General features: G+C 41.5%; 1 protein-coding gene across 4 annotated transcripts in view; it reads left to right on the forward strand.

Moving 5' to 3' along the window:
* The window catches only part of AGBL4 (AGBL carboxypeptidase 4), a 2,933,082-nt gene that overhangs the window by 392,671 nt on the left and 2,516,226 nt on the right, over positions 1–24,185 (forward strand). For all 4 annotated transcript variants that reach the window (XM_082266214.1, XM_082266215.1, XM_082266217.1 and 1 more), the window contains exon 3: positions 4,698–4,822. In XM_082266214.1, coding sequence (XP_082122340.1) covers positions 4,698–4,822 — 125 coding nt within the window. The remainder of the gene's footprint in view (positions 1–4,697; positions 4,823–24,185) is intronic.

The raw sequence follows: 24,185 nt of genomic DNA on the forward strand, positions 1-24,185 counted from the left end.
GACACCGGGGAGGGAAAATGGTTAATTGGATCCAATTTGGACGTTTTCACCTAGAGGTGTACTCACTTTTGTTGCCAGCGGTTCAGACAGTAATGGCGCTGTGTGTTGAGTTATTTTGAGGGGACAGCAAATTTACACTGTTATACAAGCTGTACACTCACTACTTTACATTGTAGTAAAGTGTCATTTCTTCAGTGTTGTCACATGAAAAGGTATAATAAACTATTTACAAAAATGTAAGGGGTGCACTCACTTTTGTGAGATACTGTGTGTATATATATATATATATATATATATATATATATATATATATATCTATGCATAAATGAGTACATCCTTCTTGAAAAGATTGTAATCAATATCTCAATGACAAGAACAATTTCCAAAGTTTTGACAAAACTGAGTTTTATAGAACATTTGTTTGGCTCATTACATGAAAGTAAGGTTAATATTATAACTTAGATGACAAAATCTTTAATTTTACTCAGATTAGTTGATGAAAAAATGAATGCACCCCACAATAAAAACTACTACATCTAGCATTTTGTATAATCTCCATGATTTGTAAGGACAGCACCAAGTCTTCTAGGCATGGAATGAAGAAGTTGGTGACATATTGCAACATCTGTCTTTTTCCGTTTTTCAAGAACGACCTCTTTTAGAGCCTGGATGCTGGATGGAGAGTAATGCTCAACTTGTCTCTTCAGAATTTCCCATAGCTGTTTGATTGGGTTCAGATCAGGAGACATTCTTGGCAACTGAATCATTTTCATCCTATTCTTCTTTAGAAATGTAACAGTGGCCTTAGTTGTGTGTTTTGGATCATTGTCATGTTGAAAAAGTGCACGATGACCAAGGGCATGGAGTGATAGTAGCATCTTCTCTTCCATATAGAGCAGTACATCTGTGACTTCATGATACCATCAATGAAATACACCTCCCCAACACCAGCAGCACTCATGCAGCCCCACAGAAGGACACTGCCACCACTATGTTTCACTGTAGGCACCATGCATTTTTCTTTCTACTCCTCACCTTTGTGACTCCATACAGTTTTGAAGCCATCAGTTCCAAAAACATTTATCTTGGTCTCAATATTCCAGAGTCCCCGTAGTCTTCTTTTTCCACATGGGCCCAGGCAAATTCTAGGCGGGCATTTTTGGGCATGGGCTTTAGGAGAGGCTTCCTTCGTGTCAAACACCCATGCATGCCATTCTTGGAAATAATCACCCCAGTTTGGCTTTTGGCTTTAGTTAACTGCATGGCGATTTTCTTCAATCTCCTCATCAGAAGACGTTCCTATCGAGGTGTTAACTTCCGTGGACGGCTTGGAGTTGCAGTTCTGTCTTTGTTACATTTTTGTATCACTTTTTCTACAGTATTCTGACTGATAAGTAAAGCTTTGCTGATTTTTTTTTTGTAGCCTTCACCTTTCTTGTGTAAAGAAATTATTTTCTTTCTCAGGCCTTGTGACATTTCTTTTTTTCATGCGGTGCCGTTGCTGACAGCATAAAATGGGAAAGGGTTTTCTTTGTTAATTAACACCCTTTTATAATAAACTGTCTGCTGGACACCTGTTTAATGAATAATTAGACTCACCTGTGGTTGAATTCTTGTTAATTAGGATTTTGTTGTCTAGAATGTAGCCCCTTTCACACAGGTGGACCGTTCAGATCCGCCTGTCCGTTTTTTTGGCGGATCTGAACGATCCCCCCATGCATCCCTATGGGGGATCGGATGTCAGCGGAGACATGTCCGCTGACATCCGATCCGTCAAATCTGGACGGATGGAAACTCTATTTTCCATTCGTCCAGTGGATCGGATCGGATTGGATCAGATGAGAACGGACCGACGGTCCGTTCCCATCCGATTTCCCCCATAGAGATGCATGAGGAACTGACAGCTGTGTCTCCGCACACAGCACGGAGACACAGCTGTCATCCTCCTGCTCAGCGGGGGATCGGCGGCTCGATCCCCCGCTGAGAAAAACGGAATCTGTCCGACGGACGGATAGTGTGAAAGGTGCCTAGGGCTGGCCATACATGTTCAACTTTTGTTGTACAAATTTCTGTTAGATCTACCACAAACCACATAATGTGAGGTCAAAGCTAAACAACACTTTCACTTGTATCCAATTAGGCAGGCCCTCGTACTACATACTTGAAGGTAAATTTCAAGAGAATTGATGCAATTCCTGTTCAAATCGCATACTGTTTCCCCCACTGCTCCTGTGTGAACCCAGGCTGAAATCATTATAACAGGCCTGGGTTTACTCAGGAGCAGACAGGCATCGCACCACATTCCTGTTCATTTTCATGCAATTCTTTGCATTGCGATTTGAGCCCGTCCATTTTTTATGGGCTCAAATCAAACCGCAAAGGTATCGGTTTCGGGTATAGGAGCATTTTCACGAGTACTCGTGAAAATACACAGTATTGGCACCAATACCGATGCCGGTATCAATGCAACCCTAATATACATACTGTATATACTAGTGATCGACCGATATCGTTTTTTTTTAAATGCTGATATTTTGGTCATCGGATATCGGTATCGGCTGATATTTTCGGGCATGTAAAAAAATTTTTATTTTTTATTTCCCAAGTGCTCTTGAGGAGGGATCTGGGGGTCTAAAAGACCCCAAACCCCTCCTCGGCACTGAAAAGCATTCAAAACGCCAAGTTTGGCTGTTTTTAAATGCTGTCAGTTTTTTTAACCACTTAAGCCCAGGAGGATTTGGCTGCTAAAAGACCAGGGGGTATTTTGCGATTCGGCCCTGCGTGACTTTAACGGACAATTGCGCGGTCGTGCGACGCTGTACCTAAACAAATTTGACGTCCTTTTTTTACCACAAACAGAGCTTTCTTTTGGTGGTATTTGATCACCTGTGTGATTTTTTGATCACGCGCTATAAACAAAAAAAGAGCGTAAATTTTGCAAAAATAACAATATTTTTCACATTTTTTTATATGAAATTCCCCAAAAAAAAAGTAAAAATCAAAATTTTTTAACATTTTCGGGCAATTTGTTTTATGCTACATATGTTTGGTAAAAAAAATCGCAAAAAGCATATTTTGATTGGTTTGCGCAAAAGTTATCGCGTTTACTAACAAAGGGAAAGATTTTTGTCATTTTTGTTGTTTTTTTTTTAACGCGTAATGGCGGCGATCTGCGATTTTTTTGCGGTACTGCGACATTGCGGCGGACAGATTGGACCCTTGACTGACATTTTTGACACTTTTGGGGTTACCAGTGACATTTCTACAGTAATCAGTGCTATATATGCACTGTTACTGTAAAAATACACTGGCAGTGAAGGGGTTAACTTTGAGAGGGAGGGGCTGTGTGTGTCCCTAGGGGCGTGATTCTAACTGTGATTGGCTGTGGCTTGAGGTGTAGTTACACTGATCATACGGTTCTACTATGTAGAACCGTATGATCAGTGTCTCTACACAGGGAGAACTGACAGGCAGCTTGTTTACACAAGCTGCCTGCCTTTCTCCCTCTCCCCCGACGATCACAGAGTGACCGGCGGACATCGGGTCCGCCGGTCACGCGCACGGGGGGGTGCGTGACCACGCGGGAGCGCGCCGCCGGCGGCGCTCGCTCGCTCCCCAGACCCTCCCAGGCTAGTGACGTACCGATACGTCACTCTGCCTGTGAGGGGCTGACCACCGCAGTATATGTTCGTGCGGCGGTCGGCAAGCGGTTAATATGGCGCCGAGTACCTGGAAGTGATGTCATGACATCACTTCCGGGTTGTTTACATGGAGACCCGATTAGAGCCGAATGCGGCTTTGATCGGGTCTTCTGTTCGGCGGCCATGCAGGTAGGATGCCCGGGTCTCCCAGTGGGTCGGGAGACCCGGGCGAGCTGCGGAAGGCATCATTACAAGACAGCCGTCCGTCGGCTATGGACAGCAGTACCAGGGTGATGCCTCTAGCTGCAGGCATCCCTCCGGTACAGCACTTTCCCGAAATATCAGCAATATCAGTATCCTCAGGGGCCAATACCAATATATCGCGGAAAGTGCATATCGGCCCCCGATATATCGGTGGTGCCGATAATCGGTCGATCCCTAGTATATACCATTTAGTCACTGCCCAAAGATGTCCGCCTATGGGCCAGTTTACCTAGACTGCACTGGCCTATGTGTGTGTATGGGTTGTGAAGGAAAACCTGCATGAACATAGGGAAAACACATAGGGACTCTTCACGCCTTTTCAATGCACTATGATGCATTACTGCATGCATGTTAGCGCTTAGTATGCCGTGTGTAATCTACATTGCTTTAAGGCAACTCAATAAATATGAATGGGCATAATTTTGCAACACAGTGCACCACAAAACAGTCATGCAGCCACGCTGTCTCTGGTGGAACAGGGTTGCCAGGGTGGAGTGCTAACCACCACTGCCTTGTCATTTTTTTGGCATAACAGTTTTCAGGTGAATAAAGTATTCACACATATAAGGATGGCTACACTGGGGCTCCAGACGATGGCTACACTGGGACAATGTAACCTCTGTGTAGGTGGTAATAAGGGTAAATACATTTTGAAGGTTGAGTGTAAAGAAATGGAAGGATGCCTTAAAAAAAGATACTTCACAAACAATGTCATAGATTAGGTATGCTGCTATAGATCTAGTTTTACCAGGAGGGTTAAATAACATTTTAATACTTATTTTCTTATAACAGGCAATCTGGGCAGAGTAGACTACATCACCGAGTTTGAGTATGACCTGTTCATCAGACCTGATACATGTAATCCCCGCTTCCGTGTCTGGTTTAATTTTACAGTGGAGAATGTAAAGGAATATCAGGTAAGACAGAAATCTTTTATTTCAGTTTACATGGGTACATTTGTGATCACTTTGTTATAGTATTAATACTATAGTACTGTGGAGAAGCAGAACATGGTGCTTCTTGTAGAAGGTTCTTGCAAGGAATTGCCAAGCTTTGCTCTATTCAAGTGAAAAATCTAGTTTTGTCTACTGCTGTTCTCCAGGCAAATGTATTAATATACTACAAGGCTCTAAATTTATGACTGTACCTGACAAAAGAGTTTGCAATTTCTTCTGGATACTTCTGTTACACAGCACATCCAGGTCCTCTATTTTACAGTACCTCTTGGCAAAGTACACTGCAATACAACATGATTAATTCATTCCATTCTGTGATTGGACTTCATTCTGCTCTCTTTTCCTGTCAGCATGGTGCTTGAAATAACTGTAGCAGGACCTGATTGGTTCCTAGTGCTGCATCTCCCTCACCTAGTGCTGCTGTACAGGGGATAACAGAAGGTTAATATCTGTTCAGTTAATGTTGCCAACTACAGGCAAAATACAATAGTAATTTGATTTTTTTTTTTAAGGAACTTTTACCTTTTTTTAATTGTCTGCATCTGTTCAAAGTCATGTAAACCAGATATATGCATCTACAAAAAAATGAAGCTCCATTAAAGAAAATAAGAGGTGTCCTTGGGGTGTGGTGAGGACACCTAACTTTTGAGTTGCAGCCAGGTCCTACACTTCCTGAGATTTCTCGGGACATCAGCAGTGTGGTCCCATTCACTTCCATGAGTCGCGTTCGGCAGCGCTACTGCCTGCCGAATGCAACAGGGGATAGTTTTTGCCACTGGAATGTAAACTACCAAATCTTCTGCCTTTGCAGCCTAATGGAGGTAGTTGGGGCCAATAAAAAACGCAGCTCAATCATTTTTTTTTTTACTGTTCCCAACCACAATGCTTAACAAGCCCTTACACCTACACACTATGTAACATGCACGCCTTTAAATATATTCATTAATATAGCACTTTGCTCATGAGGGACTCAAAGTGCTTATAAAACTGATGTCGGGGCATACCAGTTTTAGTCTGGGGCAAAGGCTCTTGAGTTAACACCTTCTAAGATTGAGTCTTTATTGAGGAATGAATTGCTGACAAATGACCATTATCTATAAGGTCCTACAACCAATGTCCATGAGGGCATGAGTACTTTATATTCTGAGTGGCAAATAGATGTTCCAGGGCTTGATATGGAGGACTGGGAGGATATGTGGGCTACCCACTAATTCAGTTGGTTTCTGCCGGAGATAGATCTATACAATTTGGGATACTACATAGGATTTACTTAGCTCCACAAAGGTTACATAGGATATACCCTTCTACCCCTTTGCACATGTCTTTACAACTCTGTGGGCTATATTCATACAATGTGTTTTGGGAGTGACTTGCCATCCAATTGTTCTGGTCTGATGTAACACAATTTATTCTCACACTAACTACTGTCAATGTTCGCTTAAATGAAGCTACATGTTTGCTGGGGAGCCATTGGCTCCCACTTGTGCAACCAGAACATTCTTCTGTTTTATGCTAAAGCCATTGTATTAAAATGTAAGTCCACCATGGCTTCCATATTAGACTATTGAAAGTCATTAATTTATTCTGTAAGACCCCTTTATAAGGCCACATACACGTCTGGAAACTGCCATAAAAAATGTACGAAGGTATGAGATGCACAAAATAACTTGGAGTGAGAAAATCATATACACTGATAGTTTAATCCCAGGCCAATGTTAAAATTTGGGTCTACACATTTGAAGGGGAGGGAATAAATGTGTTTTGTGTAAAGAATCGGTAGGATGAAAATAATATACAATTTATTGTATCCATCTATGTAAGCTATAAATTTTTATGACAATCAATTAAGACTTGGATGGCTATTTGTAAATCTGAGTGTGGTGACTTTGTTGTGTTTTTATTACTTAGTAGTGAAATCTCTTCCCTCGTTAGAAGTCTACTGTATGTTTAGGCTTGAGCCAAGAGAATGCCCCAAATGGTTATGTTTTGTATTCAACTGGTAAACTCAATAAAAATAATTCATAAAAAAATGGCAGAAGTGCTAATCACCAATATCATCAATCATATGTGATGCTAGGTCCTCTTCAGTAGGTGTAGTAAGGTGTCCTAGCTCCGATCAGGCCCCATGTTCCTCCATACAGTCTGTGGGGTTGATTTACCAATGGAAAATAGAGTGTGCGCTTTGCAAAGTGCAGCTGCACTCTGCGAATGCAGTTGCTCCAGAGCTTAGTAAATGAGCCGTTGCCTGCTGACTACCATCATCCAATCATCCAATAGCAAAAATGCTATTTTTTTTTTTAATTCTTGCATGTGATTGGGTATTCTTTGTAAAATGAAACTTAGCTAAGCTCTGGAACAACTGCACTTGCAGAGTAAAAAAGAAAAAACACAGTTGTAAGGGACAACTGAAGACATTTGTGGACTTTAAGGGCACATCATAAGATAGACTTGGACACAGATGTATAAAAAACACATTTATTGATTCAAAGTTAAAACCACTTATTCATAAAAAATGGCAAACATGACCAAACAGAGGGTCTAAGTCACCCAACATATATGTAAGTAGACATGACTTACTTTTATATCCACACACTGTTCAATATGTATTTCTTGTTAATACATGACCAACTATCTAGTGATGTCTACTTTATATATATATATATATATATATATGTTGGGTGACTTAGACCTTCTGTTTGGTCATGTTTGCCATTTTTTATGAATAAGCGGTTTTAAGTTTGAATCAATAAATGTGTTTTTTATACATCTGTGTCCAAGTCTATCTTATGATGTGCCCTAAAAGTTCACAAATGTCTTCAGTTGTCCCTTACAACTGTGTTTTTTCTTTTTGTCTGTCTATTTCTATTATGGCACGCTCTTGATAGCTCCTCTTAGTTCTCTGCACTTGCAGAGTGTTACTACACTTTGCAAAGTGCACAGTCTATTTGCCTTTAGTAAATCAACCCTTATGTGTATTTCTGTCCAGGTCAGGTGATGCAGTGCATCAGACCCTTCCAGGAACATTCCAGGAAATTCATTAGGTCATGTGAGAATAAAAAACACTTAGAGGAAAAATATTTATAGGGATTAATCACTGTGCAGATGACACACACGCTGGTAAACAAATCTATAAAATTGCAGTCTTATATGTTTATTAGCAGACAGATTGTATGACATTATCTGAAAAACAACAAAGAATGTCAATGGTTTATTAGAGCATTAGGAGTGTGTCTTTATTGGTAGTGCCTTAGGGACACAATGTTTTATACACTTCTGGAAGAATTCTTAATACTAGAAGTTAAATGAACTTATTGTATACAAATTCATTTATACATCTATATATATGTGTGGATAGCTAAAAATGGTTATATTACCATAATACATATGTATGTACATAGAGATAGAGCCTTGCATACTTTAGAATGATAGAATTTGTTAAATATTCTATTATGTATCATATCAGCATATATTTACCAAGTAAATTGCAAGTTGTGTGTGTTTGACCATGTTTTCTTTTAAAGCTGAAATCCAGGCTAAACAAATATTGTCTATATTCAAGAGCCATGGGCATTCTTACTTGAAACTAGTCATCTTTTGTGTGTTTCTTCCAGATCTGTGCACTAATTCAGCATGAAAAAACCCTTTCCCCTGTGCAGGAACTTCCTGTAGTAAAGACCAGTCACTGCTGCTCTCTCTCCCTGTGCAGGGTGACTGGTTTTGTCTCCGCCCCCTCCTGTAGTTTTCTACAGGCAGCCTGTAGTAGGTGGGCCTACTAGGCCCCTCCCACAGCTCTGATCTCTGCACAGGTTAAATGCAAGACAGTGATAATGTCACTGCTATTTTTACAAGGTAAAACCTATCAATTAAAGACATTTGGTGTGTACAAAGTGGATTTATATAACCTTTAAAGAAATGTGTTTCAATTAAAGAATATGTAAACCCAACATTTCATATTCCAGATACAGGGAGTGCAGAATTATTATGCAAATGAGTATTTTTGAGGATTAATTTTATTATTGAACAACAACCATGTTCTCAATGAACCCAAAAAACCCATTAATATCAAAGCTGACTATTTTTGGAAGTAGTTTTTAGTTTGTTTTTAGTTTTAGCTATTTTAGGGGGATATGTGTGTGTGCAGGTGACTATTACTGTGCATAATTATTAGGCAACTTAACAAAAATCAAATATACAGTATACCCATTTCAATTATTTATTTTTACCAGTGAAACCAATATAACATCTCAACATTCACAAATATACATTTCTGACATTCAAAAACAAAACAAAAACAAATCAGTGACCAATATAGACACCTTTCTTTGCAAGGACACTCAAAAGCCTGCCATCCATGGATTCTGTCAGTGTTTTGATCTGTTCACCATCAACATTGCGTGCAGCAGCAACCACAGCCTCCCAGACACTGTTCAGAGAGGTGTACTGTTTTCCCTCCTTGTAAATCTCACATTTGATGATGGACCACAGGTTCTCAATGGGGTTCAGATCAGGTGAACAAGGAGGCCATGTCATTAGCTTTTCTTCTTTTATACGCTTTCTTGCCAGCCACGCTGTGGAGTACTTGGACGCGTGTGATGGAGCATTGTCCTGCATGAAAATCATGTTTTTCTTGAAGGATGCAGACTTCTTCCTGTACCACTGCTTGAAGAAGGTGTCTTCCAGAAACTGGCAGTAGGACTGGGAGTTGAGCTTGACTCCATCCTCAACCCGAAAAGGCCCCACAAGCTCATCTTTGATGATACCAGCCCAAACCAGTACTCCACCTCCACCTTGCTGGCGTCTGAGTCGGACTGGAGCTCTCTGCCCTTTACCAATCCAGCCACGGGCCCATACATCTGGCCCATCAAGACTCACTCTCATTTCATCAGTCCATAAAACCTTTGAAAAATCAGTCTTGAGATATTTCTTGGCCCAGTCTTGACGTTTCAGCTTGTGTGTCTTGTTCAGTGGTGGTCGTCTTTCAGCCTTTCTTACCTTGGCCATGTCTCTGAGTATTGCACACCTTGTGCTTTTGGGCACTCCAGTGATGTTGCAGCTCTGAAATATGGCCAAACTGGTGGCAAGTGGCATCTTGGCAGCTGCACGCTTGACTTTTCTCAGTTCATGGGCTGTTATTTTGTGCCTTGGTTTTTCCACACGCTTCTTGCGACCCTGTTGACTATTTTGAATGAAATGCTTGATTGTTCGATGATCACGCTTCAGAAGCTTTGCAATTTTAAGAGTGCTGCATCCCTCTGCAAGATATCTCACTATTTTTGACTTTTCTGAGCCTGTCAAGTCCTTCTTTTGACCCATTTTGCCCAAGGAAAGGAAGTTGCCTAATAATTATGCACACCTGATATAGGGTGTTGATGTCATTAGACCACACCCCTTCTCATTACAGAGATGCACATCACCTAATATGCTTAATTGGTAGTAGGCTTTCAAGCCTATACAGCTTGGAGTAAGACAACATGCATAAAGAGGATGATGTGGTCAAAATACTAATTTGCCTAATTATTCTGCACTCCCTGTATGGGCCTGCTGTACCATGTACTTGTATGAAAAAAGTATCCTGTTCTCTTTGTATTGCTTCCTTTGTGGGAAATCCCTGGTGTTCCTGTCAGCCCCTCTGCTTTCCTATTAAAAACTCACAACACTAGGCAGGAGAGCACATTGTTGTCAGTAAATCAGCCTGTTCTGCTTTAATGATTAGACTTGTCCCGACCCCCCACAGCCCTTCGCTGCGAAGATCAGTGTCCTGCTGTATCTCCTCCCCAAGGCAATAAAACATGGAAGCTGATAGGTTTCATTGTAGAGCTGCACCAGAATTTGCATGCTCCAGTTTTAGTAAATAACCCCCAGAGTGCTTCATCAAACAATATGTCGTACACTTAGCTTTTAGCTCTACTTAAATTGTAATTATTCCTAAAATTTAACACTTATAGCAGACCTTGCATGGAAATGCAAGATCCGTTTCTTTTATAGCCCCAACACAGCATAAAAAACATCAAATCAAAGAGGAAAAACATTAGCATTAAAAAAGAAAAATACTCTATGACCCAGTTTCTGGCTTCTTAAGGAATGCAAGGGTGATGTCACTGGGCCTTCTCCTACAATACCAATAAAGCTGAGAATCTCAAATCTTGCAATCTCCATGCAAGAGGGACTTCTGGTGAAATGTGAGATCCTTTGCTTTTCCATGTTCTTGGGAGAAGCCCCAATGACGTCACTCTTGGCTGGGTAAGCTTGCTGAAAATCAAAGTGTAACATGAGTATTTTTACTTTTATCTTCTAAACCTCAGAATTTGTTTTTGGGGGTGGGGTGACAAAAGAAGCAGACCTTGCAATTTTTTTGCAAGGCCCAATTTAAGCCCTAACACTAAGCTTAATCCCTAAAACTCACAATCCCAAAGAATGGAAATCTCCAGAAACAATTTATGTGAGATTCCCTTCAAGCTGTGGACATGTAAATAATGATAAAAATAGAGTATATATATATATAATCTATAGATGAGCCTGCACACTTCTAGTAATTAAAATTGTTTCCACTTCAACCCTGCTAAATTCCTCCTTCATCATTCCGACATTCCCTACTCTTCCTACCGCAAGACTTTGCCCATGCATCTCATTAACGCAGCCAAACTGTGCATCCCCCTACATTGGGGTTCCCCACAAATACCCTCCATGAAAGAATGGATTAGGAAGGTTGACAAAATAGCAGAAATAGAAGAACTTATTCACATAGCAAAAGACACACCTACAAAATTCTCTTTTACCTGGGCATGTTGGAAACATTTTCAAACAACTAAGAAATATTTGGATTTGGTGGAGTCTGGGAATTGACACTATGCCTTATTAGAGGGAGGGAAAAAGGAAAAATGAAATGGAAGGAATATATACCCATATCTTCCTTTCTTACATGCTACCATGATATTCAGGTGGTCTGCTCAAATACACTATAAGTCTAGGGTGTATCCCCCCCCCCCTAAAAAAGGGATGTGAGGGGATTCCCCTATAAATAATTGTAATCTCCATTTATAACTTACGCTCCTTTTAATCTAAATCTTAATACATAATTTGCTCACTTTGAAGTCTATATAGACAGTATATGTAAACATTCCTTAAAATACCTTTGATTAGCACAGCATATGAATATCACCTAACTCAGGTTCCTATTACCAATTCTTTTGAATGAATGCACCTCTTCTCTATTCTTTATTCTGGATATTCCCCTGCCTACCTATTCCATAATTTTAAAACGCGCCAAAACAACAGCTGTATCACCCTATCCCAATATACTGCCTACCCTTCTCCCTAGCCCCTCCCCTTCCCTTCCCTTCCCTTGGTCTCTCATATGTCTGCTACATGCATGTTATGTTAGCTATTGTATATATGATGAATCGGGTTGTAAAGGATTCCACTTAAAGCTGTGATAAAGTTTGTATGCTAATTGTTGACTAATAGATGCATACCATTTCTGTACTTTGTTATATTTGCTTGTACCTTTAATAAAATAAAGTTTATGGAAAAAAAATAGAGAACCCAGAGAGGCACTGATGGGCGGTGGGAGGGGGGGGTCCACCCCTCCCGCTGCCTGTAAAATCAATCCATCAACTAATTAGCTGCTAGAATGGCTTTAACAAAAAAGCTGGGCGTCCCACAAAAAAAAAAAAATACAGAACTGATGCCTCATCCCTGTATACAACTTGAAAGGTGCAATGTAATTATATGAATTGTAGTCTTCAAGTGGATAATTTACATTCACATCAGTCCCTGCCTTTAACTATAAAAAAAAAAAAAAAAAAAATTGTTAGTTCACAAATGAAAAGGTGAACTAACAACCTACAACTCCCACCAACCCATTCCCAGTTGCACTTCCCTCAATGGGTGGCACAGTTTCATCCACACAACCTGGTGCAGCAGTGCTGGGTTTTGAAAACCATGCAGTTTCTCCTCTTCTATCCCTAGGGATTCTGGGATAAATCAGAGCGGTTCTGATTGGTCAATGCAGTCACATGCTGGTGCTAACCAGTCAGAGCTGTTCTCATCCTTCTCAGCATCCCTAGGGAAAGAAGAGGAAGAACAGCGTGGTTTTCAAACCCCAAGACTGTTGCACCAGGCTGCATGAAACTGTACCACCCGCGGAGGTAAGTGCAGCAAAGACCAGGGAGGTAGGGAGCGTGTAGGGTGTTATTTTACCTTTTAATTTTTTTCTGAAAAGATGAACTTACATTTTAACGCTCAGCTCACATGTATGCAATGCAGTAACACAAGCAAAATCACACGCGCTTTTATGGTGCACGAAAATGTGGGTCCTTTTTGCAGTTGTGCAGTCATTTCTAATGGCACCCGAAAATAAGTGCGTGAAAAATTGTGCGCCAAACTACTAACTGTTTAGGTGCAGTGCAATTAAAAAAAATAAGTGCTTACAGTTCTTTTGTGCAATTATCGAGAATAGGGCACCCATTGAAGTGAAGAGCCTATCCTAAAACATGCTGCACCTGAACGTCTTAATACACAGATGCACCGACGTACCTGCACATGTGTGAACGGTGCCTACGACTGAATCTTCAGATTCTAGTATAAGACCAGTGGTGACCAGTTCTCTTTAATGCATGGACAGTGGCGAGGCCTCTAAGGACAGCTATAGTTTCAGCTCTTCAGTCTGCAAATGCTGTATTTTTTTTATATTTTCACATTGCAACTTTCAAATGTATGCTCATTTTTGGCTATTGTCCTGTTGCTTGGCAACCTTTAAACTAAACCTTTATAGGGTGACAAAGCGCTTAACACAATTCCTTGCTTTTTCTATCAGATCAGGTTACAATGCACCAATCGTATTCACTAGGACCCATTGTTAGTCGAAAAGCTATGAAATACTTATTATGAGAGAAGAGCTTTTATTATTTTTTTCTGCCGTACTCTAGTAGTGGCTTGATAGTGTCACATAAATGGGAAATGTGAAAAGTGTAGAAAAAAAATCTAAGATATATGTAATTGATCCGTCTTTTCCAGTCTGGCCTGGCAGACAGCCCCTTTCAGCACTTCATCTAACAGTAAAAAGAAAACTATTTCGTTTTCACAACAGCCTCTTATGAGTGTGAGCTCTTCAGCCCTGTGGCATACAAATCAAGAGTTTTTATTTCCTGCCTATGTGAGAAAATCATGACACATATTATTGAAATACATTGTAAGCCACTTAAAGCTGTCCTAGCATAAAACATATTTTTAACGTTAAAGTGATTGTAAACCTCAGACATGAAATATGAACAAAACATATCCCTCTATAGTGTGTACTAGTCTCAAATAAAAGCACAAAGTGTCATCTCTGTCTGCTGCTCCATTCCTCTGCTATAAGCATGAATCACTTCTGACAAGTTTTACACCAAGAGAAAAAAGGTGACAGGGGAGGGATCTCCAGCACTCAGCCAATGATTGACAGCCTTCCCTCGAATCAAGTCTCAGAGCTCTCCTTACTGAGTGCTTCAGTGTGTAATTTCAGCTCTATGCCTCATGTTTTCTTACAGCTCAGACAAGCTTTATAAATTCTGGACTTTGAATAGATGTAGAGAAGAGAAGACTGCAGATCCATGGACACAATGTATGCAGGGAGATTTGTTTAATCTCTGCGTATCACCAATCACTTCACTGGGTATACGTAAGGGCTTCCAACCACTTGAACTGCATGCATGCTAAGTCATGTTACCCCTCACAGAGATCACAGAACTCTCCAACACAACGTTCACTTCTTCAGGAGAGGATTTGTGAAGGTATGGAATTAATTAATAAAATCACATTATATTGTTGTCTAGGCATCAAAACAGTGAAAAAAGCGAGGGAAAAAGAGAGAATCCACAGAGCATAACACAGACTATTTCCCACTGCTCTCAATGGGGGCACAACCACAGCCACAGAATCCCTAATATGGCCCTACCATGGTCTTCTGATGCCACCTAATCCTGTTCACCAGACATATTCCTATTGGCTGGCAGCGTCGCTTGTGATTTTACCTTCTTTTCTCAGGACAGAACCATCTTTGTTCAGGTACCATCCAGAGGCAGCATCTACTTCCTGGGATAAAATAAAATGGTTTCCACTGCTAGTCACCTTCATCAGGCCTCAATGATATCTGAAAAATGTTAATGGGTTCAGGGAAGCAGATGCATCGTTTTAGTTCGTTGCAGATGTTTTACTGGCATATTTCTGCCCCATCTGATTCTCTTTCAAGCAGTAACCCTAAGATTAACCTGAGATCTACTTCCCTGAGCCCATTCAAACATTTGCAAATATCACTGAGTCCTAATGAAGGGGGAGATTATTTGCCCCAAACACGTTGGATGTTCTATGATCATTTTGTGAACAGTGAAAGCACATTAGTAGTCTTCTAACCATTGGTCTGGTGCTTGTGGTTTGTGTACATGCCCAAAGTCACTTTGTGAGTACTTGCTGAAGAGGAGCCTTGTTCCACACGAATAACCCTACTAAAACAAGTTAGGCCATCAAATGATTAAGGTTGTGGAACCCTCCTAGGTAGGCGGTAGAAGAGATAATATGGTTTTTGGATCTTTTCTGATTATCAGAGAGATTGCCTGGTAAATTTATACCACCAGAGAGCAGCATCTGCTAGTGAGGTCTGCTCATGGTGCTCATGGTGCAGCTCAGTTTGTCTGAAGTGTTTCACACTGGTCCAATAGGGAGGCATATTGGACAGTGGGAGGAAATCTGGCAAATGAGTGCACTGGCACTTAGTACAGCTCTAGTTATTGGCAGAGGATAGTGCCTAGGTGCATGCTGAAATACTGTATAAATTCTAGGGGCACATGTGCTCAGGGTCTTTCAGCTGGAGAGCGGGATCCTGGAGGGGGCAGCTGCCCCTCCCATGTAGAAGCTGACATGCAGCCTCAGGTGGGATCGGGGAGTTAGAGAGGAGCTGAACCCAGATGTCCTGCAGAGCTGACTGTAAGGGAGACACTGGAGAGGATCTGATTCTGCCTACAGTGAGTACAGATCTGTGTCATGGGGCCTGTTCTGAGAGGGCCACCCCTTCTTCTAGAAGAGTCAGTGGATGGGTGTCAGTCAAGCAGATGCTAGAGAGTGTCCTGAAGATAATGTAGTTGCATCAAGTCTGCTGCTAGAGAGAGCAAGGGGACTTAATTCTTATATACAAGTGGCAGTATGGTTAAAGCAGTGTGTCTGCTTCCACAAATAACCTGGTGAGGCTAAGTGAGAGTTGTCCTTATCTTCTGTGAATAGTTCAAGTTGGAGTATCAAATACTTATTAATATCATGCAATGCCAACCATGGTCAACAAAGACACTGGTATATTATGGGACTGGAAGGGTTGGTCTTCAGTGCAAAAGTGCAAAAGAGAAGTATGTAAACAAGGGCTTTAATGTACATAAGAGCCCCAAAGTAGGCAATCAACCTGTACACTAGTGGATCAACACTCTAAACCAGCCTTTTTCAATTGGGGTGCCTTGAGGTTTCGTCAGGAGTGCCTTGGCAAGATGCCTAAAAATTTCCAAAAAATTGTATAACAAGGCGGTGGGTGGATGAAGCCTTCCTTATAGTTAGATAAAGCCACAGGTGTTCATTGTGCACCATTGCAACCCTCTAGCGGCTGACCTCCTAACGACCAATGGCAAAGCCCCTCTCCAACAGCTTTGGTGTCACACTAGCTGACTGATGGGGAAAAACTGAGGGAGAAGAGAAACATTGGAATACTAGTCAGTACCAGTATGCAAAAGTGTACTTGCTTTGGAATACTAAATCACCTCCAACATTGGGTGTCCTACGTATGTGGATGTTGCTGCATTATGTAAAACTATTAGAATAGTTTTTACATTTTAGAATGGGGTGCCTTAAGACTCTGTAATTTAACATCCCGCTGCAAGCACGTAAACTGGTGATCAATGTGCTCCTAGCAACTAGAATAAGCATTACCAGAAAATGGAAGTGCACACAACCCCCATCTCTCTCAGAGATCATACACACTACCCAAACACACCACATATTTGAATGATTATGACACCTACCCCTGACCTATACCAAAAGGAGAAAGCCAAGTGGCAGCCATGGACACATTGATACAATTGTTTAAACGCATAGTCTTATCTGAACACTAGATGGCAATAGTGTCCCCCCCTGGGGATTACTTAAATTTGTGAACTTTTACGCAAGCACCACCAACTGGTGCCACTAGAAGGCATATCATACTTACGTCTTTGCTTATGGTTTTTACTATGTTCCTTATCTTGACTGGAAGATGCTGAACATGCTATGTTGATCTTAATGTTTATGGTAATGACAAGTGCTACACTGTGTAATTTTACCTGTATGTCTTTTACACCTGTTTGTTCAAAATTTGAAATAAAAACATTTGAACGGGAAGACTGTCTGTCATTTTGGAGGGTGCCTCGAGATTGTCCATAGTTTTAAAGGGTGCCTCAGGACTGATCATAATTTTGGAGGGTGCCTTGACTAAAAAGATGTTGAGAAACACTGCTCTAAACTACTATCTCTGTCTTCCGCTACTTAAACATAATGTACCAGTGTGCAAGGATGAGATATGAAATTGTATGTTCCGCCCAGGCTCTAAGGGATTCTAATCCTGTGCCAACCACTACGAGTGCTGGCTAGGGAAGGAGCTCATCTTGGCTTCAAACGTTGAAACAGGAACTGTATCCCATGGGCCGCACATTGAAGCAACACTCTGTAACAAAATATACTGCAGTCTCAGCCTGGGCTCTCGCCAGGCCATGCCCCAAATGTGTTTCGCTCCACCCCTTATCATGGAGCCATGATTAGGCACCAAGGGGCAGAGCAAATTACATAGTGGGCATGGCCTCGCAGGAGCCCTGGCTGAGACTGCCACATACTTTTTTACAGCAGGTTTGCTTTGATGTGCAGCCTATGGGATACAGTTCCTGTTTTACAGTGTATCAATGATGTGCTCCTCTCCTAGTCTCTGATCACAAGCTAGAGCGAGTCCTGTATTGTTTAACTGTGCTGTAGTGTATAGAGAGGTCCAGAACCTGGCTGTTCTGTCAGGCAGGGGGATTACATGGACCATATGACTGGCTAAATCACTACAAATCCTTTACCAGGAGGTATTTTATTTGCATACCTCCTGTTTCTCATTTTGAGGGACTGTCCCTTGTTTTGGACCAAATCCCTCTGCCCCTCCTTTTTTCCCCAGTTGTCCCTCTTTTTTAGCCTAATGTATAAAAATGTGCTGTTTACTACCAAAAGTGTTTAACTGCACTAAACCTTGTATCTAAAATGTAAAGATACTGTTTGTTGTTTTGAAGAGTCAAAATAAAGGAAAAGTAGTGATATAAAAAAAAAATGGGGTTAACCCCTTTACACCACACAACTCCTCGTGTAGCTGTTGCCATTGGTTCTCACAGCAGTCACATAGTTGGGAGCCTGTCTCTGGTCAGATACCAAGACCAAAAACTGTCGGCGACAGCTCAGTCAGTTTGCTGGGAGCGTGCAGTGAGAATGCTCTAAGCACAGAACCCTTACCTGCCTTGGACACATATGTGCTGCACCTAGGTGTTAAAGCCTACCCCTTCCTGCTGCTGCACATTTAGGTTATGCAATTGGCAAAAGGTTTACTCTCTGCACCCTTTGTAAAGTCCAGTAAATGAATATTGTTCCAGTTAGGTAACTCTTACTGGACAGTCGTCACTTATCCTCCTAGAGGTTGAACAATGTCTTCCAGGAAACTTACTCATTGTTTTGTGAGTGCTGCTCTCTCCTTCACAATATACGTCTTGTTAAAGGAAAGAGAGATCCATTCTCATCCCATCTGCTCTCCCAGCCCATCTCTTCTTCACAGTATTGTCTGTTCCTTACAGTTCCAATGGGTTACTCCGAGGTAGGAATCAAGCTCTTTGAGACAGTGGGCATGAATTCAAGATAGATTTCTCTCGTACCGTGACCTGCTGTTGTTGGATCTCCTTAGCTGTGTGCCATGGCTCCAGACAGTCTCCTCCATCCTGCGGGGATTCCCTAGCAATGTTTGCCAGACAGTTTCCAGAGTTTTCAACTGCTCCCTGTCCAATCTTATGATGGATGTCTCATGGTGTTGAGGGACCAAGTAGTGGGAGAGCTGAGCACAATATCAGTTAAGGCTTAAAAGAATCTTTGCAGAATAATCTTCTCTGTCAGAGCTCTCTGTCTAAGTGTCACGATCTGGAGTCAAGCTCAGAGACCAGTAGCTATAGCAGTAACGAGGAACCCACCGACCAGCTGTACTGTAAGAAGTACAGAAGCAGGTCAATCTGGCAGATGACATGGATTCACCAGAGGTGCCAAGTCTCAGTACTAACCAGTATACACCAGAGCCCACAATGGTGTAGATGGCTTTTGCTGCATGTTAGTACCAGGTTGCTGTCCTCAGGATCACCCCACCAGGAGGTAAGCAAGCCGGGGTCCAGTAGCAGATATGACGGGTAGGGAATAGTAGAAGAATAGTAAGTAAAAAAGTCAAAGGTCAGTAACAAGTGATTGCAGGTTGGGATCAAGCAGAAGCATAGTCGAGGAACAAACCAAGGGTTGATAATGAGTGGTAGCAAAGATACAGGTGGCAGCAGGAGTAAAAAGAGCGAGATGTTGGCTGAAGAGCACACAATAATCTGGCAAATAGGAAGAGTAAAGGCATGGCTTGAATAGGAAGTTCATGAGGAGAGCGCGGAGTTCAAAGCTCAGCAGAAACAAGGCACAAGACAAGATTGTTCAATGGATCAGACAGGGTGCTGTCCAGCATCCCAGGTAATACAGCAAGAAGAGACATTGCTAGACACAGCAGAGGTCCCGGATTCAGATCCAGGCTCTGACACTAAGCTGCTTTAATGTCAACTTTTGGCTCCACCCCCAACATAAGTTAAACCAATCATTTTTAGGAAAATTATTCTGCATGGTCTGGGTTACTGGAGGTGTGACAGGGGTGTGTCTTTGCCTATATATGTTGTGCAATAATGTGTCTTTCTTTCCAATCTTACAGAGTTCAGAGGTATGTACAGTATTTAGATGTTTGCCTGAAGGGAAGAATTAATTAGGCTGACTACACAAGCCTGTTAAAAGCTGAAAATGATTGCTTTGGGTTACTTTTTGCGCTAAATAAGCCATGCAGTAAGGCCCCTAAGCTGAATTCTTCTTTATGTCTTTAGAAGTATTGTACTGTAACATTGTCTATAAAGCTGAAATTACATGGCACAGTGAACACACAATGTGGGGTTATAAAGACATACTATTCTATCGAATCGCTCAGCGCAATAGTATTATTAAAGTTTTTTTTTAAAGCATTAATAAGTTATGCGGTCTTTGATCCGGTTCTAGTTATCGATGAGGCATTCGATACATAGTTCTGTTTTAACCATAAAAAATAGACATCAAACAAAATGCTTATGTGATTCGGGACCCTCTTTCTTATCAATCATCCTCCCTGCTGTTCTTTAGTGTTCTCCAATCAAATGATAGAGCCTGGGAATGAATGAGAATGTGTGAGAAGAAGACTGGGAGATGTTCTGGGGAGATAGCTTGTATCTGTAGAACTCAGGATATTTGCTTGTGCTTTACTCTACATGAAAGGCACCGGCTTCACTATTTAGCCTGACTTGTGAGGTCTGTTTTTATTATATCTCTCCCTCTAATCTTTTTTTCATCTCTTGCAATTTCCGTCAAGACGAGACCTGCTTGAATTTAATCTATGCTTAGACCTCATTTAGAGTTTAACAGAACACGCAGTAACTGTCTTAGTTGTCAGAGAGACTTCCATTAACTCTTTGCCTATGGAAACGCAGTTTGCTTGTATACTTTGACATTGTTTTGGTAATTCTTTAAAATATGTTTAAGGTTGACCGTCTGAAATAGGGTTTACCACTGAAAACTGTAAAGTCAAATGTTTAGACCTAGAATACAAAATGATGTAGTGCAAACAAAATATAAATATTGAAAAAGTACAAAAATAAATAAAAGTCCAATCTTCCAACATGGATGAGCGAGTTTGGTGTGGAGGAACTTGACTGGCCTACACAGTCCTGAGCACAACCGATAGAACACCTTTGGGATGAATAAGAGCGGAGACTGCAAGCCAGGCTTTTTTCTTCCAACATCAGTGCCTGACCTCACAAATGCACTTCTGGAAGAATGGTCAAATATTTTAATAGACACACTCCTAAACCTTGTGGACAGCCTTCCTAGAAGAATTGAAGCTGTTATCAAAAGAAAAGAAGATCAGTATATAATCTAAATAATGGTGATATAAGACATATTCATACAGACTATTAGGGCTTACCTTAATTTGAATACCAAAGCATGCACACCAACCATCACACAAAATGGCGGATCAGCATGCCTAATGGTGGAGACTATTTATAGAGAAAGGAAGTGAGATGTCCAGCCCAGTCTGGTGTCCCCCACACTCTACCCGCCCTCTCCTACATGAAGAGGAAGCATTGGGTGTAAATTTCCTCTGCAGACCAAATAATGGTACATATGGCAGAAGTGATGTCAGACGTCCTGCCCACGTACTTCTGGGAGCCACATGACCTGTGGAAACAGGAAGCAGTGTACCTGCCATCTTTGAACAGGGCAGGGGCGAGAGCAACATATCAACACACGTCCATACAAAAAAAAACAATAACATAAAAAGGTCTCAATCCCAAAAATCCATCGGAGGAGCGCCACCTACCAACCCAACATCAAAATACTACATCCAGAATAAACACAAATATAGGGACTAGTAGTAGGATGGCATTAGTATCATACCTTAGACTTATAACCAATGCGTAGACTATAATGTGAGACTGCATGCAAGGTTGCAGAAGACAGAAGAGAATCAAAACCAGAATCTGAGATAGCGGAGAGACGTGGGGAAATTATAGACAAAAAAAAAAATGTAATAAAAAAAAAACAAGATAAATCAAAATCTCTTTTCTTTCCTTCTTTAAAATTCTCCCCTTCTCATCTCTCAAGCCTTACCGTAGAAGCCCCCCCCCCCCTCCAGTTCCCCTTTACTCACACTCCACCGTGTATTACATACAACAATATACTATTCATATATATATATAAAAATGATCAACAACAATGACAACATGACATAATTGTAACCTTAACCAAATATCAGGACATTAATGAAATAAATACCCTAAATATCTCAATGGATCCTAATGTGGCTACAAGGAGGGAGTGAAGCGATGTACAGCCAAATCTCATTTGGATCACATGAATGCAGTTTGTTCTGCATTCCTATGACCCGTTTTCAGCAGAGAGTGGTCTGAAATCTGCTCTCTGCTGATGTCACAGATGTCGGTCCAGGCAAGGCGTCATCATCACCACAGAGTCGGGATCCCCGCCCCTCCACATCTCAGCGCTCCAATGAGCGAGGAGGGGGCAGAGCAGAGAGCTGCTGACCGACAGTCAGCAGCTCTCTGCTCATGGAGCTATCAGAACCAAGCGATTGGCAGTGTTCGATCGCTTGGTTCTCAGTGCAGAGGCACCAGGGGACAGATGCAGCATCTGACCGAAGCTGCATTCCACCTAGGTAAGTATAACTGGTCACTAACCCCAACCCCTAAACTTATCTTTTAATTGTTTGTTAAAGCCTGGCCTATTACATGCCTTGAGGTGGTTGATCCATCTGCATTCCTTTTGCAAGATGATCCTATCAAATTCACCCCCTCTAGGGTGCGGGTGAATGCATTCCAATGCCATAACTTTTAAACCATCAGACCTATATTTATGATCAAAGGCAAAGTGACAAGCCACAGAATGTTCTAGGTTGCCTCTCTTTGTATCATTAACATGTTCTCAGGATACAATCCCAAAATCTATATTTAGTGTTACTCACGTAATATGAATTACATGTACAATTCATGAGATATACCACCCCGATTGTTTAGCATGATACAAAAAGTCGTGGAGTAAACTGTTCCCCATTGGGTAACATTTTTAAGGGTTGTCAGTCTATATATTTACAAAATGCACAATCGCCTCATGAAAACGTACCTTTAGGTAGCCGCATACAAGGACCTGATTGGCCACCAGATGTAAAGTGGCTGGCTGTATCCATATCCAGAATGGCTTTGTTTTGCTTAAATGTGAATTTTATACACGTGCCTACTAACTCTCTTAGGATCGGATCATCCATAAAGATATGCCAATGTTTCTTAAGGATAGCTTGTATTCCACAGTCCACGGCATTAAATTTTTTTAGCCTGACAGCGCCATATTACCTCCCCTTTCCTCACACACGGCATTAAATTTGTCATTGATGTCTGCCACAGCGCAATGTGGCAAAGGTATATTGACAAGTCCTCACTCGAAAACAATCATTGCTCCCACCCCCCAGGGTACAGGTGTTATACGATGGGGCACACCTGGTCCCCATCGCCACCCCCTACACCTGGAGGTAGTGGGAGCCCGCAAATGCGTTATATGTTTAATTAATCTAAGAAGGTCCACAATAAATTGATTGTATCTATATGTTGGTCCATGCTTCACTCGTCTAAAAATGCCTTCACCATGTTGATCCCTTCCATGTGTGGATTCTACGTCTATAGACACGAAAGTGTCTCAGACTTAACTTGTACACCGTCTAAAATGGTTAACACATGTAGTGCATCTTTGCGATTAGAAGGGAGGGACTCTACCAGATAGCTTGCATTTTATGTTAATGCCTGATACTATAAGTCTACCTGGTGGATCAGTTGTAACCAACATCCACAGCACACAATGACTGAAACAGCAGACCTCAGATCCTCATCTGATTATAAAAACTCCCCTTCCCTCTGGATCACTTGTCCCTTTGTTTTTACATGTGGAGATAGTAAAGGCAATACCCCATAGTGCAAATTTGCAGACTGCAGCTGCTCTTTAACACAAGGTTTACACCTATGCATTTGCTGCAGCTAGTGTTTACGCAGGCATAGCATGGGCTGCTGTACCTGCGGGAATTGCAGGAAAAAGGTCCCTGCACCTTTTTAATAATGCAGCCACAGGGAAATTACATGGTGCTTTTGTGCCATGCGATTTCCCATACCCGAAAACAACCTGCGTTTCCAGATGCATGGGGTGCCCTTAGCAATGAATGGCAGCGCTGCGTATGCAAAAAGAGGGTGTTTGCAGGTGCAGGGATAGGTGAGATTAAGGCTGGGTTCACTCTGCCGCACGGAATGGCTCACAGCAGAGGTCCAGTGCGTCCCTGTTCAGATCTGATTTCAGTCCGAATTTTTGGCTGAATTAAGACCTGAAATGGACCATTTGCTATTTGCAAATGATTGGTTAATACCACAAGTGCTTTTTTTATCACTACTGT

This window comes from Pelophylax lessonae (assembly GCF_965119305.1).
Source record: "Pelophylax lessonae genome assembly, chromosome: 8".
NCBI lineage: Eukaryota > Metazoa > Chordata > Amphibia > Anura > Ranidae > Pelophylax > Pelophylax lessonae.